The following is a 15,619-nucleotide window of genomic DNA, read 5'->3' as shown; positions in this document are numbered from 1 at the left end:
TCCTGTGGCGTCACTTGCGGAGCGCCGCGCGCAGGCGCCGGACCGCGTCGTTGCCATGGCGGCGCTCAGGTCGGGGTCCGGGACGTTGACGCCTCGTGGCCTGAGGCCCTGCTGGGGACCAGCGGCTCGGGAGTAGCGGCCGCCGACCTCAGAGTCAGCCTTTCCCCGCAGCCGTGGGGGAAGGAAAGTTGTCCCCGTCCAGGGCCCCTGACGGGATCTGAAAGTTACACTGACAAACAGATCTGCAGGAGAAAAGCACGTGCACACATTTTACTGATTCTACACGTACATGACACCTTTCACCGGAGAGTGGAGACCTGAAGTGACCAGAGCGGGAAGCTTTATACCCTTTGGATAAAGAAACAATGAATTTGTGAGGAATTGTTAAGGCAGAGGGGTTTGGGCTGTGGGTAGTAAATGGTGAAACCAGATGGAGGTTTGCTCACCTTGGCCTTAAACGCCCTGTCTCTGGTGATGAGAATGTCTCTCTCCCTCCTGGTACAGGGAGGGGACCTTTCACGTCGGAGATCTGGAGTGAAAAATGGGAGAAGAAGGAGTGATCTTGCTGCTTCTGCCGTTTTCTCGAATTTCTCCGGCTTAAGATCAATACGCCAACGTGCCATATTTTGGGGTAGTGTGTCCTGAACGCCATCACCAAGCATCTGCCGCTTACATGACACCTTGACCTCCGTTTCAGGGACTCTTTTTGAGGACAGGACACAGTCCTTAGTGGAGCCAGACTCGTAAATTTGACCCGGTGGATCTTGGTGAGCAGAAAGACTTACTACGGACAACCTGTGGAACATTGACTGACCCCTGCTCTTCAATTGAATGAGTAGTAATTCCATTCTCTTTGTGCCAGGTGTTCTGTGAGATGCTGGGGTTACAGCTTCCTCATGGTGGAACTGCAATTGTGTTAAGTGCTGGAGTGAAAATAATATGGGAGCATTTCAAGGTCTGAGGTAGCAAAGAGGTTGGTGTATTCGAAAGGCAGCCAGCTAGGCTGAAGTGTAGCGATTTAACCCGTGGTTTATATTCTACTAGGGGAATTAAGAGAAGTATATGGATAAGTAATCTAGTCTGAATATAGACCTCAAGAGGAAAATACAGGATTGGAGTCTGAGGTTCAGGAAAAGCTTCATATGGCATTTGACCACTGGCGGCAAATGGGAGAGCCAAGATTTACTCTGCGGTCCATCTGGGCTGTACTGTGTGTCAGCCTTGTTGTGTTACAGAGCAGTCAGGACACAGAGGCATTTCGCTTCAGTAATCAGGAGTCATTCACTCCACAGGAGTCACTCCATCTCCACAGGAGGCAGTTACTGGGTGCTGAGGAAGGAGCAGTGCTCTGGGTTGAGGTTCTGATGTGCCTCAGGGTACAGGCGTGGTGATGGGGAAGGAATGCTGGGGAATGTGTAACACTCCAAGTGGGTCTACGTGTGAAGGAAGGGGAGCAGGGTTGAAGGCAGGCCTTTATAGGATATGCAGTCGCAGGGGTGGCTTCCATGTGCTCCAGCTGGGCCCTTTCCCCTCCAGTTTCTCTCTGCTCTTGCCCCAGATGGCTTCCCAAAATAATCCCAGCTCCTCAGAAGGAAGCACAGTCCTGCTGTCCCCAGAATACACTTCAGTCTGATGAGGTTTCAATCTTGACAGCATTTGCTTTCTTGGGAGAAGGCACTTTCTTGGTGTTTTTCCAGTTGGAAATGAGATTCATAATGTTTGAGCAGGGGATTAATTAGTGAAGAGAGGGATTAGAAAGAGCAGGAAGCAATAAAAATGCTAATCATGGTTGGATGGATTGTTATTCAGTTCAAGGCCTCAGGCTTTCTTCTACCTTCTCATCTAGTGTCTCTCTAGACCCAGCTGATACAGCGACCCTACACTTGTTGCGAACATATGAAGTCAGAGATGTAGCAGTGCCCTTGCACGGGGCTGGACATGGGTAGCTTTACCTACTGAGCAAAGCCCTTTCTTCACAGTGATTGTTTATCACTAGAAATTTGTTTCCGGGTTGGAATTGCCTGAACCTAGGAGTGACTGAAATAGCTCATGACTTGTCTCAGTTAACACGTGACGAAACCCTACAGCCACCGATGAAAGGTAAATAATTTACACACATAGTAAGGTCTTAGAAAGAAGGAGACAGTGATCAGTTGTGAAGATTTTCAGATTAAGTCATCACCAACCTAGTGAATGCTTCCTTCTGGGCTGAAAGCAGACAGAACTGTGGAGCAGGAACAATCCAGAATATGAATGGAAACGAGAATGAGTAGACAGGGCTAGAGGGGAAGGTCAGGGTCAGTGAGGAGCTACTGAGGAAGGGAGAGTAGGTGGACTTGACACAGACGCTGTGGGGAAGAAGACACGGGGCGGGGGGCACGTCTCCTTCGTGAACCAGCGCCTCTTCTCCTTGCTGCGGTTCCAGACCATGGGGTTCTCTCCTGGAGGAACCTCTTCATTTTAGAAGAGGAAAATGCAGTTTTCCCCTAAAGCAGTGTTTTGCCACTGGAACAAAAGTGGGCTGCTGGAAATTTACTGTTTCTCCCTCAAGTGTCTATTTCCTTTTCCTGAGGAGCTGTTTGCCCATCCCACAGCCCAGCCCCCTGACAGAATCAGCTGTTACTCATCATTGGCTGGAGTTCTGCTAGCCTCCAGGAAAGTCCTGTTAGGCAGGGAGTGGGAGGGCAGCCCTCTAGGATTAAGCTTTAGCCCCTGAGCCTGGCGACGGGGGAGCAGTGTGAAACTCCACTTCAGCTCTGCTGTCATTTTGTCCACAGGAAAAGTTTACCCTGTCACATTCTAAACCAGAGTGTATGTTTTCTGTCAAGAACCTTCCACTTTCGGACATCCCGGGTGGTGCAGTGGTTAAGAATCCGCCTGCCAACGCAGGGGACACGGGTTCGATCCCTGGTCCGGTAAGATCCCACATGCCACGGAGCAACTAAGCCCGTGCGCCACAACTACTGAGTCTGCACTCTAGAGCCCGTGAGCCACAGCTACTGAGCCCACGTGCCACAACTACTGAAGCCCATGCGCCTAGAGCCCAGGCTCAGCAACGAGAAGCCATTGCAATGAGAAGCCCGTGCACCGCAACGAAGAGTAGCCCCTGCTCGCCACAACTAGAGAAAGCCCACGCACAGCAACTAAGACCCAACGCAGCCAAAAATAAATAAATTAAAAAAAAAAAGAACCTTCCACTTTATGGACACCCCTGCAAAGACATCTCCACGAACACATGAAACCATTCCCCAAAGCCTCTTCCCCAAAGAGGATTCTTTAGCAGCAAAACTCAAGTTTATTAAAACAGCTATGACAAGTATAACAAAATTTACATCTGCCTGTGCTAGGCCAGTGTATTTCTGTACAAACAACAAGATAATGCTAGATAATGGCAGTTAACACTTTGAAAGCATAGCATACAAAACAACATTATCTTCATCAAAAAAATAAAACCTTCATAAAAGTGGGAAAAAAAATTCTCCCCCCCCCCAACCCACCAAAGGAGGTCTTCACAGGCTGGCCAGCTCCATCCCAACTCTGAGGTATCAAAGGAGTTCCAAGTGCAAACTGAAGGGATGAACAAGCAACTCCCCCACTCTCACATCCATTAAATGCACAATCCAGCTGATATTGTGGCAGAGTGCCTCTGCATGGAATGATTCAACAATCAGAGGTTACTACATGCAAGTGGATATTGTATCAAATACTGGATTCCTGTGCTCCCCTTTAGCAAACATGGTGAAGAGAAACCAAAGTAATAGAAATGGAGCACGGATTCTTCTACGGCTCCCTCCAATGGTGCTGAAGGGCCCATGGTGTCCTTGGCGAGCATTTTCTATTTTTGTAGCTCTCCCCATTCCATGGGCCCAATTTCAAGTTGATTGAGTCATCATCTCATTCAGAATATGTATGAAAAGACATTTACCTCTGACTTGTAAACAGCTGTCATGCCAGGGCTAACAGGTGCTGAGCTATCTAGGAACAGGAATTAGTCCAGAGAGGCCAGAAGCATCAAGTAGATTTTGAAGAAAAGGCACAACACAGTGAGAAAAGCAGCACAAGATCAGGGTGTGTTGACTATTCTTTATTTCCTTTTTCAGAAATGTGACTGGTTTTATATTCTCTCTCAGTGTTATTATGCCTTGGCTGAGACCCAAAGAAAGGACCAGATAGTCATACACTTGGGGAAATCAAGACCACACTAAGAGTTCATGTTTATTTGGCAGAATGATAGAGAGGCAGAAACTTCCCCAAGAAATGCCAGAACCATGCCTTTGATCCAAATTTACACGGATAATCTTTCATTTAGAATTTACTAGAATACTAGAACTGGAAGGAAATCAAACTAAGACACCGAAAGTGTCCTTGACTCTTGGCCCAGTGCTCTTCACAATGAAAGCTTGTGGGCTCTGACCCTGGAAATTTGGCAGTGACTCATTTGTGGGCTTGGGTGAGGGCTGGCTAGTTTGGCCTCACGGCACTCACAGAATGCCCTGACTTGTATTTGTGAGAAGACAAAAAAGAGTCTGGCACTTTTTCATATCTTCTTGAAAACCTAGAAATATTTGTACAATTTTCTGAATTTAAAGGAATGGAAGAAAGAAGAAAGCCAGATTCTCGTTTGTGAGTGCAGAATAAACTAGAAAAGAAGACAAATTAATAACCCCATTTTCCCTCCCTGTCACTATGCAGTGGTCTGAGGAAGAAGGGCCTGGTGGGCTGGGTACGTGCATGGTAAGAAGCTAGGACATCTGAGGCACAGATTCCTATATGTGAAGCTGAGAAGCTATTTTTTGGTTTCTCCTGGAATGCAGAGGATGGTGGTTTATTCTAGTTTCATATAATCTTCAATTTTCACATCCTAATGAATGGTATTCAGAATATGAGAAGATAGTTTCAGAATATACACATGTTCCTGAAACAGCCTGGCTCTCAAAAAGTTGTCAGCCAGACAGCACATCTTGGTCTCAAATTTAGTGCTGTGCCAATAGCTTTCCTTCTAAGCATGCACAAAGGCAACAGCCCACAAAGGAACCCATCCCACCAGTAAGGAGACAAGAGCCTTCTCTGCCCAAGTCTCTTGCAGAGATAGAAAATGATTCTATCTCGTCTGTCGATTCCGTTTCAGTTCAGCAGCCATTTTCCACACACAGACACAATTGGAAAGCAGTATCTCTTCCGGGAACTGAGATTCCATTTCGGGAAGAATTTCACTCTCTTTAATCTCCATGTAACTCACCAGTGTGTCTCTCAGGCTGAAAAACCAAGGAACAAGAGACAGCGTTAAACAGTCATGTGACATAAGGAGACCATCACTGGTTGCTTTTTCAGGTCGTCAGAGAACCAAAGTGCTCACGAAGGCCAGAAATAACGAGAGTCAACCAACTCCTGAGTTACCGACCTGGCACTAGAATCCTGGGTTCAAGGTTTTAGTACATCCCTGCTGCTCCCCACACTGCAGTGCACATACCCTATGGGATGGAGCGCCCCTTGATAGGGGGCCCCGTCAGATGGTTCTAAGCACTCTAGTAATACACCTGCTTTACAAAAAAAGCCTCGCCATTCAAAAAAAGCTTATATTCCAGTTCATTTGTATTAACAAAGATCGTAAATTCTCTAGAAAAGGGATCTTCTTTCCCTACACTAAAAGTCCAGGATAGTAAAGACTTCTTGAATAAATTCAAAGAATACAAATGTAAATAGGCATATGCCATATACATAATGGAGGAAAATAGCAATTACGAAGTGTGTCAGTGAGGAAAACTGGAGTTTCACTATCTATCTATTTAGAAAAACAGTAAAGCTAAATCCCTACCTCAGGCCACACATAAAAATAATTGGTTAACAAAACAAATGTAATATATAAAACTATAAAAGCACAGGAAAAAACATGGGAGAATATTTTATAACCTTGGGATAAGACTCTTATAGGCATATTTTTCCTGAAGAGTCCTTGGAAACTTCTGTAGGAAAATTCTGCCAGATTTGGCTTCATAAAATTAAAGATAGAGCATTTGTAACAAAACAGATAAAAGATTAAGAAAAAGACAAATAGCCCAAAAGAAAAATAATCATAAGATATCAAGAGGCAATTTGGAGGAAGATATACAAATGGCTGATAAATATTTTCAGCCTCACCAGTAAGTAGGAAAATACAAGCAAAAATGAGATACCATTTTTGGGCCATTAGATTGGTAAAAATGTAAAAGATGAATAATATCCAATGTTGGGTATTCTTATACACTATACATTGGCGTAGCTTTTTCTATCAAATTTAAAATGCACATCTCTCTGACGTAGGAAGTCCACTTGTTATAATGAGAATATATGACTTTTTTGCAATTGGTAATGGTACATCAGCAGGAAACCAATTTCTGCAGTAACGTAAGAATGATTTTCACATCTGTGGAAGATCTCGGGAGACGCGGCAGAATGTTGTGTGTGTGCCTCGCTCAGCAGGCTTACAAGCCTGTACCTCCACTCAGGGTTGAAATTCTCCGCGGTCTTGGGGTTCTTTAGCTTCAAGACCATCATTTCGTGAAGTTCCAGGAGGAAGGCATCCAGGCCAATCTGATTCAGGAAGGTGTTGAGCAGCTTAGCATTTTCAGGGCTGAGATCAACTTTGTATCTTGGACTGATTTCCCCAAATGGCTCCTGGAATGAAATAAGAACACATGACACACGGAAGCCCGGGAAGGGAGCGTGCGGCTCCTTTCGTCCAGGTGGACAGGAAGAGGCCAGACTCACTTTTCTCAGTCGAAGCAGATGTTCAGACTTGTGGGCAGAGAGGAACTGCCAGAGGGAGATGGTGTGTTTTAACTGGCATCTGTTTAAGGCCTGAAAGAGAACAGAACTCCTGAATAGGAGGTGCTCTTTTCACTTGGCCCTGCACTGATTCCACCTCCCTCACCACAGAGGCACCTCTGCTTCGTCCACTAATTCCCTGCCTCATCTCCAGAACGTCTCTGAAAGCCCTCTCCCCGCGGCAACATCTCGGGGTCCACCAGCGGCGTGCAGTATGCAGGCACGCCTCCGCATATTTGTGGCACTGAGTCTAGATCTTTAAGTTCCAAGCACATCTCCGCCTTTCCCATCAGTGTGTTCTGATTACACTGTGGGCTGGCTGGGGGAGGGGGTGTTCTTGCCTCCCCTCCTTTTCAGGGGCTGCTTAGATCAGTACTCCCTGGGTGGTGGTATCCCAGTAGGAAGTGGGGAGATGATGGAGGGGGACAATGCTGATTTCCTTTGGAGAGAGGCTGACATGAGACCCACCTTTGAAACCTGTGAGGCCTGATCACCCATCCGCAGCATGTCTTGGATATACACATTTAAGTGCATGTTTGGATCCCCCCCAGCTGTGCTCAGAAACCCCAACGTGACTTCTATGGCAGACAGAGCTTCACAGGCATCGCTGTAGGACTGCAGTTGTCCTCTGATGGCACTGATGGCCACATTGGGGAGGGGGCTCTAGGAAGTCAAAAGCAGGATAGAGTTCATGGTTGGGGCTTCCTGTGCACTGCTACTTGATAAGAGTGCTTACCTTCTTCACTGCTAAGGCCACAAAATGGGACAGACTGTCTAATTTAAACAGCAGTAAGACTTCCCTGGTGGCGCAGTGGTTAAGAATCCACCTGCCAATGCAGGGGACACGGGTTCAATCCCTGGTCTGGGAAGATCCCGCATGCCGTGGAGCAACTAAGCCCGTGCGCCACAACTACTGAGCCTGCGCACCGCAACTACTGAAGCCTACATGCTTAGAGCCCGTGCTCCACAACAAGAGAAGCCACCGCAATGAGAAGCCCACGCACCGCAATGAAGAGTAGCCCCTGCTCACTGCAACTACAGTAAGCCTGCGCGCAGCAACAAAGACCCAAAGCAGCCAAAAAAAACAACCCCCCCCCCCAAAACAGCAGTAGTTAACACTTGGTGCTTGTTAAGTGTCAGCAGTATTTAGGTATGTTACAGAAAGAGAGATGAACTCACTGAATCCTCAAATCAACTTGGTGAAGATATGCATATGGACATATACATACATACAAACCACACACATATACATCACACACACACACCCCACACACATAACACACATAAACCAGAAAAGCAGGAATAAATAAATTCTCTGAACCTTTTGCATCAGCATACACAGTCATGACATCATTGCTAAAAAACTACAAGCACAAGATTTCAATCTGTTTATACTCAACAAGAAAACTTCTGTTGATCTGCTGTCCTGCTTGCCGTCTGGCAAGAGCACTGGGCTCTGAACGTAGGGAGGCCCTGAAACTCTTTGGTGCTCATGGCAAATGCCAGGAGTGAGGGTGGAAGAGTCCTAACATGGATGGAAACACTCTGATAAGACAGGGGCACACGCAAATAAGATCGATCCTCATCACCTGTGGCATTTTGTTCTTGATGTCCATGAAGAGATGTTCATAGTTCCAGTCACGTCTGTACACCAGAGTGGGTATTCCCTAAAGTGAGAAAGAAAAAAGTCTTTGGAAATGGAATCCACTGTGGAGGTTTCCATCAAATGACAATATATGCTTGAGCAGAAACTCAAATGTAGTCCCAGGCGATTCAGTGCATCACCAGGCAAAGCAGGCAGCTCCTCGTTGCCACGTGGTGTCCGTGTTTAACCCGTAATCTATGGAAACAGTGACGTGAGGAACCCAGCCTGCCCTTTGTGGCCAAGCAGATACTGTCACATAGAATACTGTGGCCTGCAGGCCGCCGGGGGAAGTAGGTCCCGAGGACCTCCCAATGGGACACTGAGAACAGACTGAATGAGGGGGCACTCTGCTAACAGGGAGAGCAGAGTGAATTAAAAGCAGCCTTGAGCTCAAACAGTTCACAGTTTAACTGCGGGCAGGGAAGGAGCATAAATATACTGAAGTACCATACCCTTGACTGGACCTGGAAGGAGCAAGTACAGCCCAGGTAAAGAACAGATGTGGAAGTGCAGGGTGCATTCAGGGGAGGGTGAGTGATCCAGTATGTGAGGTTATGGGGTTCAATGTGGGGAACTGGCTGGAGACAGGGTCAGGGCAAGGCCACGGGGCCTTTTGTGCCACATGTGCATCAAGGTTATCCAACAGGGTGGTGGGATGCAGATCTGGAGGTAAGAAATGTGGGCTAAAGAGCCTGATGGCTATGGTGGTGAAACGGGGGCGCCAGATGACAGACTGTGTGTGCAGACTAAAGGAAAAGGGGGAAAACAATGAGGTTTTGGTGGTGCCATTAATTACGGCATAGAAATCCGGACGATGAGTCCATTGGGACCGGCAGACACCCTTGGGGTAATGAAGTGTGGATCCAGATGCATAGACAGCTCCGGAGAGCCGTCAGCCCCAGTGGCAGGGGTGGTCATGGACACTGGGGGTGTGGAAGAAGGGTCCGTTGGTCCCTCCTCACTTTGAAACCACTGTGATCAAAGCCACACTCAGGGCAACTTTTGCAAAACAGACACACCGACCACATAAATACAGCAGGTCAGCCTTGCCTTAAGGGTTAGCCTGGGCTTGCCCTGCAGGAAGCGGCTGATGATCTGGCGCTGGATCTTCTCCAGGTCAAACTCCTGCAAGGTCTCCCCGCCCTGCTCCACGTGGTACTGGCAGTTGGAGAGAATTAGTGGAATCAAGTCCCGCTCCACTTCGTAGCTGATGACGTGCAGGTCGGCGACCTCGGAGGCATCGACGGAGTAGCTGGGGGACAGATAGATAGAGCTCAGCACTCCAGTCATGGCCTGGTGATATGGAGTCAGCTCCTGTCTGATGTTGCCATGGGCTGTGCAGATGAAGGGACATGCAAATCTGTGACACTTGTGAGGGTGGCCGAAGGGTATCTGTTCGAGAAGGACCTGAAGCCTGGCTCGCTGTCCCCAGGCCTGGGGACCCTGCTTCCCTGCTTGTGCCGCCTCAGAAACGACTTCCTGGGCTGAAAGGGCGTCCCCTGCTGCGGGCCTGCACGCTCACCTGTTGTCTTCCTTGGAGAACTTGTCTACTGCGTAGACAATTTCGTTGTGCAAGTTAAGCAAGTAGCTGACTAAGGCGGTGGAGCAGAGGCCCCGGCCCTGGCGGCGTGGCAGGATGACTTCAAAGTCAGTGTCCAGATCAAGGTTGCAGCTGCAGTAGTCTTTAGGTAGTTTGATCTCACCTTTAAATGACAGAGGGGCAGTCACCTCCCTGCTGTTTCTTTCACAGCATCAGGACTGGGAGCCCACCACTGTGGGAGTGGGAGCAACGCAGAAGCCACCTCAACAGAACAGAAAAGAGCTGGGAACCAGGCGTGCTTTTGCTTCCCATCTCTATTTTATGTGCTGATAAGTTTCAAATGTTCTCAACTCCTTTTTGATACCGTATTTATAGACTCAAGAAGACTGAGGGTTTGCTCTTCCTGATATGTTATGCACTCATCTCAGACACCCCAGCAAGAGTCCTCAGATCCAGCATTAGATGCACACAGCATGGCACTGTGCAGACGTGGAACAAGAAGAGTTAGGCTGGAGAGAAAGGGCCTTCAGAGAGGTGCTCCTATAATGCTTAGTGTTAAAGGGGATTTGACACTTTACCATTGGTCTCCAGCGATCGCCTCAGCTTGTTCCACGTCGACAGAAAGATAATGATTCTGTTGTAGGATAACTGCTTCAGCCCATCTGTCAAACAAAACACTTGTTAGAACTCCAAGATAACACCTACCCCGTCTAGGTCAAACCAACAGACTTACTTGCTCTTTGACCCCTACCTTCATGCCATCACCAACACGTTCTAAATGCTGTTTAAACTAAAGCTGAGTTTGAGGAACCAGAGAGGGAGGTGTTTGTCTGTTACGGCAAAAGCCTCTAATGTGTCCCAGGGACTCACAGCACCTACTGCCTTATGCTACAAGCTTAGGGTACAGAGCACACATTAGCCCTGAACTGGAGTCTCCGAGTTGGACTGATCCTTTTGAACCACAACATGGATCGTCCTGATCCCCGATGAGAGCAGAGACCTACCTGAATTGTGACTGCTAATGAAACTTCTGATGGATCTGTATTCAACTTCTGAAACATTCTGGAATCGTTTCACTAGATTCCTTTGCAGGGCCAGAATCTCAGGCAAGAATTTCACCAGTCTCAGTTCTGCTTCCTAGAGAAGGGAAGACCGCCAGGAACACTTTTTAATGTACTGGGGAAACAGACTTCAAGGCTGGCTCAGGATGTGTATTTGTAGTTTAATCTGGTCAACGTGCCATTTTACATGATGACACATAATGATACTTGAGAATGGGGAACAGGCCACACCATTCTTTCAGCAAGTACCTAGTGACTGCTTACAACGTGTTGGCCAGTGTTCTTCTACCCTCTAGAGGTTGGGGAACAAACCCGTAGGGCCGACACATCGAATGTGTTTGCCAGAAGCTGATGAAAGAAAGCAGCCTCTTGAGCCCATGAGATGGGCTAGGTGTGGAGAGGAGCTGCTGAGACCAAGAAGACCAAGCTTTTAGGCAATGAGGCTTGGCGCTCTTCCGGTGTCATTCTGAAGACCTAGGACCTAAGCTTCTTCAGTTTAATGGACCTGTGCATATCAGTGACAGATCACAGTATTAACACAATGGCCTTCCCACTGGGAATTCATTTTCATTAACTGACCCACAGAAGTTTCTGAGTCATCTTACTTCTTCCTAGACTGCATATATTGGTCCATGGAGGGAAATTATTAGAAAATCTATTGTAGAGAATAAAAGTTCACATGGATTAAAGTTTGGAACCGTGTGTAATTCTGGTTCTAAAAGATATGACACACACTTTACTGCTCTCCTCCCCACAATCCCACCACCACCCTCACTCCGAATGGTTCAGGAACAGGGAAGATTCCTTGTTTGTTTGATTTTGGCTGTGCATTCTCAACGCGAGTTATTTTATTCAACAGACACTCATTGGTGACTAACTGCTCCAGGCACTGGGGGCAGGGGTGAAGATGAAAAGACAAAGGAAACATTTTCATTGTATTCTTTCTTGCTGAGTGATTGGGAGAGACCCTCCTGGCCCTCAAGTTCTTTACAGATACCTGCTAATTCCAACTCGTGTACATATTTCACCTGTGACTTTATGTTTCAAACAACTCATATAGATTGATGTGTCTAGAGATCTCTGCTCTATCCCTGAGTCTTCTGCCAGAGACATTCTATTCAAAAATCAAAGTAGTCTGATGGCTGTCCCATCCTCAGGACTAATCGGACTATAAATGAGAGTGGGGCCTTCACGTCTCCAAGGGACATGTAGGCAGCATTCACGGCGAGGCAGCCTCACCTTCTGTAGGAACTTCCAAAGGACGGGCACTGTTTCTTTGCCATTCTTCTGCTCCACAATGTGCTGGAGGTTCTCAATGGTGATCCTTTTCCTGCAGCTCCACATCTTAGAGCAGTGAACCACGCTATTCTGGGGCAGGTGGGGCAGGAAGGCCACCGGATCACCGTACACGATTTTGGCCACAGGGTTGGAGCTGATGCGCTCATCTTGGCTGATCCGAGTGTTCACCGCCAGGAGGGTTTTATCTAGATGCTAGGTAAGGAAAGCGACATGGGATCTGGAAATGAGATGCTACTGCAGACAGGCTGGACACCTAGTGACCTTACCAGTGGGCAGATTCAGAGACCCACCCTCCTCGTTTTAGCCCGTAATCAAATATTCATCTTTGCCATCTTTTATTATAATTTATGTGATCCTTATTTGTAGGTTTTTATCTTCCCAAACAGAACAAGTCTCACAGACCTATATTTAATTAATTAATTAATTCATTCATTCATTTATTGATCTTGCCACACAGCATGTGGGATCTTAGTTCCCCGACCAGGGATCACACCTGTGCCCCCTGCAGTGGAAGGCAAGGTCTTAACCACTGGACCGCCAGGGAAGTCCTCAGAGACCTTTATTTTATTACCATTATTTTACTTGATGACTTCTATTTCCTGATGGGCCTAGTTACTCTCAGTAACATTCTTATCTGACAGGATTTATTTCTTTGCCTCTTGCTCTCACATTCTGCTGTAAAAAGTAACGGAGAGAAAACTACTGCCTGCACTTTCCCAGTAATTCCTCAACCTGACACACTGACCAGCCTTGGGAGGGGATAGGATGGGGTGGGGGCAACAGGAGGGTGGGGTGACCGGATAGAGAAACCTAAATCTGGGGCTTAGCCTAGGGCTTCAATAAGGGACACTTCCAGAAGGGACAACAGACCGAGCACTCAGTAGAGGCCCAGGAAACACGCTCCCACACTTTCCCAAAGTAGCCCTGTAGCTATGCATCACTTACCTTTAGTTCCGGCAGAATAATAGTCTCAACAAGCTTTTCCCAGCTGTTCCTCTTTTCTCTGGTTGACAATTCTGCGTCAAAATTTAAAGACCCTACAAAGAAAAATGTGTCTGTTACCAAGAAACAAAAGCAGTCTGCATAAACACTAAATAAATGTTAAATTGAAATAATGCTCCTTTTGGGGTTGGGGGCGGGTATATCTTCCTAAATTAATCTCAGCATTTAAAAATGGTTCCTGCTGCTGCCACCAACCCCATGATCTTCATGAAGAAACTTAGAACTCTAAAAACTCTAACCCACATAATTATCATCTTAAAACCATTCTGAACAAAATTACTGAAAGGACAATACTTTAAATCAGAGGCCCAGGGGCAAAATAATGGTGGCCAGTGGTAGCACCAGCTGCCTCAGCTGCAGCCACCTGGGCTTGAGAATGGAGGCGGGACCCTGTGGATGCCCGCGTGATGCAGAGTGCTGTGGAAACTGTTGGCATGCTTCTAGAATTTGATCACTTTGTCAGTATGATACTGGGTGAGCTTACCTAGTTTGTAACTGCACTAGAATGAGAGGCTTAAAATAAAATAAAGTTTTGCTAAATGGAAAATATATACTGATGTTGGCTTCCGGCAAAAAAGCTCCTGAAGTGGGAATGGATTTTCTTGTAAAGTAGCAGAACTTTTTATTGCTATTGTTATTATTTTAAATAACATTGTCGTTACAGTGGTAATTTTAAAAGATTTTTGCAGATAAGCAAAAAGAAAACAAAACTGTTCTTAATTCCACCACTCAGAGATAACCCTCTTACTAACTTGTCTTACAGACCTTTTCTTTCTGTGTGGATTTTAAATTTTAAAATAGGAAAATTAGCTTAGCGAACATAATAGATAGCCTGCTTTTTCATGTAACAAACTATGGACACGTACATATATTAAGTCAGCCCACAACGGCAGTATTTTTTAGGAAAAGCAGATGCTGCCCCCGCAAAACAGGACAGATGTACAAAGAGACCAAGCTCCAAGCGCTTATCAAACATTAGTCTCTCTGATGGTGATGTTTCTTTAACACACATCACCTGTTTGGGATGACAACAATATGTTCCCTATACAGTGGGTAAACTACAACGGAGGCTGACTTTTGAAACTTAAGCCTCCCCAATACACCGGCATTTAACACTCTGAGCACACCCAGCAGGGGATCAATGGAAAGGCCCTCCCCTCCCCCACTCTCTGGAAGGTGCATGTCTTCCCGCTTCCCCTTCCTCTCGCTCTGGGGTCAGGACGAGTGCGCTGCTTCCTCTGCTGGCCATGCCCCACGCCCCTCGGCCCCATGCCCGGCTCCTCACTGTGGCCATGCTCTCTGAGGAGGTGGCTGAGGACAAGATGCACCACGCTGGTGGTCTCATCTGCACTCCTCCCCAGCATCTTCATTAACTGCTCCAGGTCTCTCTGGATATGCTGCAGCAGAAACCCTTTTGGATCCCTCACTGGAGGCTTAATGATGTTCATCAAAGCCTGTGGGGGCAAGGGGACAAAATGTCAAGCCAGATCTTGTTTGTGGAGGAGATGGCAGGTTCAGGAGAGGTCAGGAGGGGTGAAGAACCAGCCCCGAGCCAGAGGAGAGTCTCTAGGAGGGATGTCAGTGTGATTCAAACAGCAGTGGCGAGAGAAGGCTCAGGAGCAGAAATGACCACAGGTCTGAAAACAAGTGGCTTCTATATCCTCAGTGTGAAGTAAAGAATTTTCAAAGCCTGAACTTTTTGCTATCGTGGTTAATTAACTTAGAGGAAATGCAGCCTGCTCTCTTTCTTCCCCAGAGCTGCAGCCAAGACAGGTAAAATCATGGTTATTTTAGCCTCTCCATTCCCAGGTGTGGACCGGAGACATAGAGCCGTTCATTAAAAATTGATTTTACATAATCTGACAAGTAGTTCCCCCTTACCACCATAGACCACAGTGAGAAAAATTAGGATATGTGAATTTTATATTATGTTTTGCATTAGGTAACAATGACATATTTGAAATCCACAAGAAGTGGCTAGAACTTTTTATTTTTTCAACTGTTTTAAATAATTTATTAAACATTTTAAATGTTTATTAAAATTTAAAAGTCAAAGTACAAATTATAGGAATGACAATTAAAAATTCAGACCAAAATAGTTTAAATAATGCTAAATTTTTAATTTCAATTTTGATTTTAATTAAACTTTCTGAAATATCTTCAGGGCTTCCCCAGTGGCGGAGTGGATAAGAATCTACCTGCCAATGCAGGGGACACAGGTTCGAGCCCTGGTCTGGGAAGATCCCATATGCCGCGGAGCAACTAAGC

The 15,619-nt window shown here is 46.5% G+C and overlaps 1 protein-coding gene across 1 annotated transcript in view; it reads right to left on the bottom strand.

Annotated features, from left to right (window-relative positions):
• Nucleotides 1-4,068: 4,068 nt before the first annotated feature.
• The window catches only part of RNF213 (ring finger protein 213), a 109,231-nt gene continuing 97,680 nt past the window's right edge, over nucleotides 4,069-15,619 (bottom strand). Inside the window, 12 exon segments of the mRNA XM_024761024.1 lie at nucleotides 4,069-5,255; nucleotides 6,476-6,654; nucleotides 6,748-6,837; nucleotides 7,273-7,467; nucleotides 8,394-8,471; nucleotides 9,500-9,701; nucleotides 9,972-10,152; nucleotides 10,568-10,651; nucleotides 10,994-11,126; nucleotides 12,290-12,541; nucleotides 13,295-13,386; nucleotides 14,637-14,805. Coding sequence (XP_024616792.1) covers nucleotides 5,102-5,255; nucleotides 6,476-6,654; nucleotides 6,748-6,837; nucleotides 7,273-7,467; nucleotides 8,394-8,471; nucleotides 9,500-9,701; nucleotides 9,972-10,152; nucleotides 10,568-10,651; nucleotides 10,994-11,126; nucleotides 12,290-12,541; nucleotides 13,295-13,386; nucleotides 14,637-14,805 — 1,809 coding nt within the window. The 3' untranslated portion in view covers nucleotides 4,069-5,101.

This window comes from Neophocaena asiaeorientalis, unplaced genomic scaffold, assembly GCF_003031525.2.
Source record: "Neophocaena asiaeorientalis asiaeorientalis breed wild unplaced genomic scaffold, Neophocaena_asiaeorientalis_V1.1 scaffold30, whole genome shotgun sequence".
Classification (NCBI taxonomy): domain Eukaryota; kingdom Metazoa; phylum Chordata; class Mammalia; order Artiodactyla; family Phocoenidae; genus Neophocaena; species Neophocaena asiaeorientalis.
This window is presented reverse-complemented; position numbering and strand designations above follow the sequence as displayed.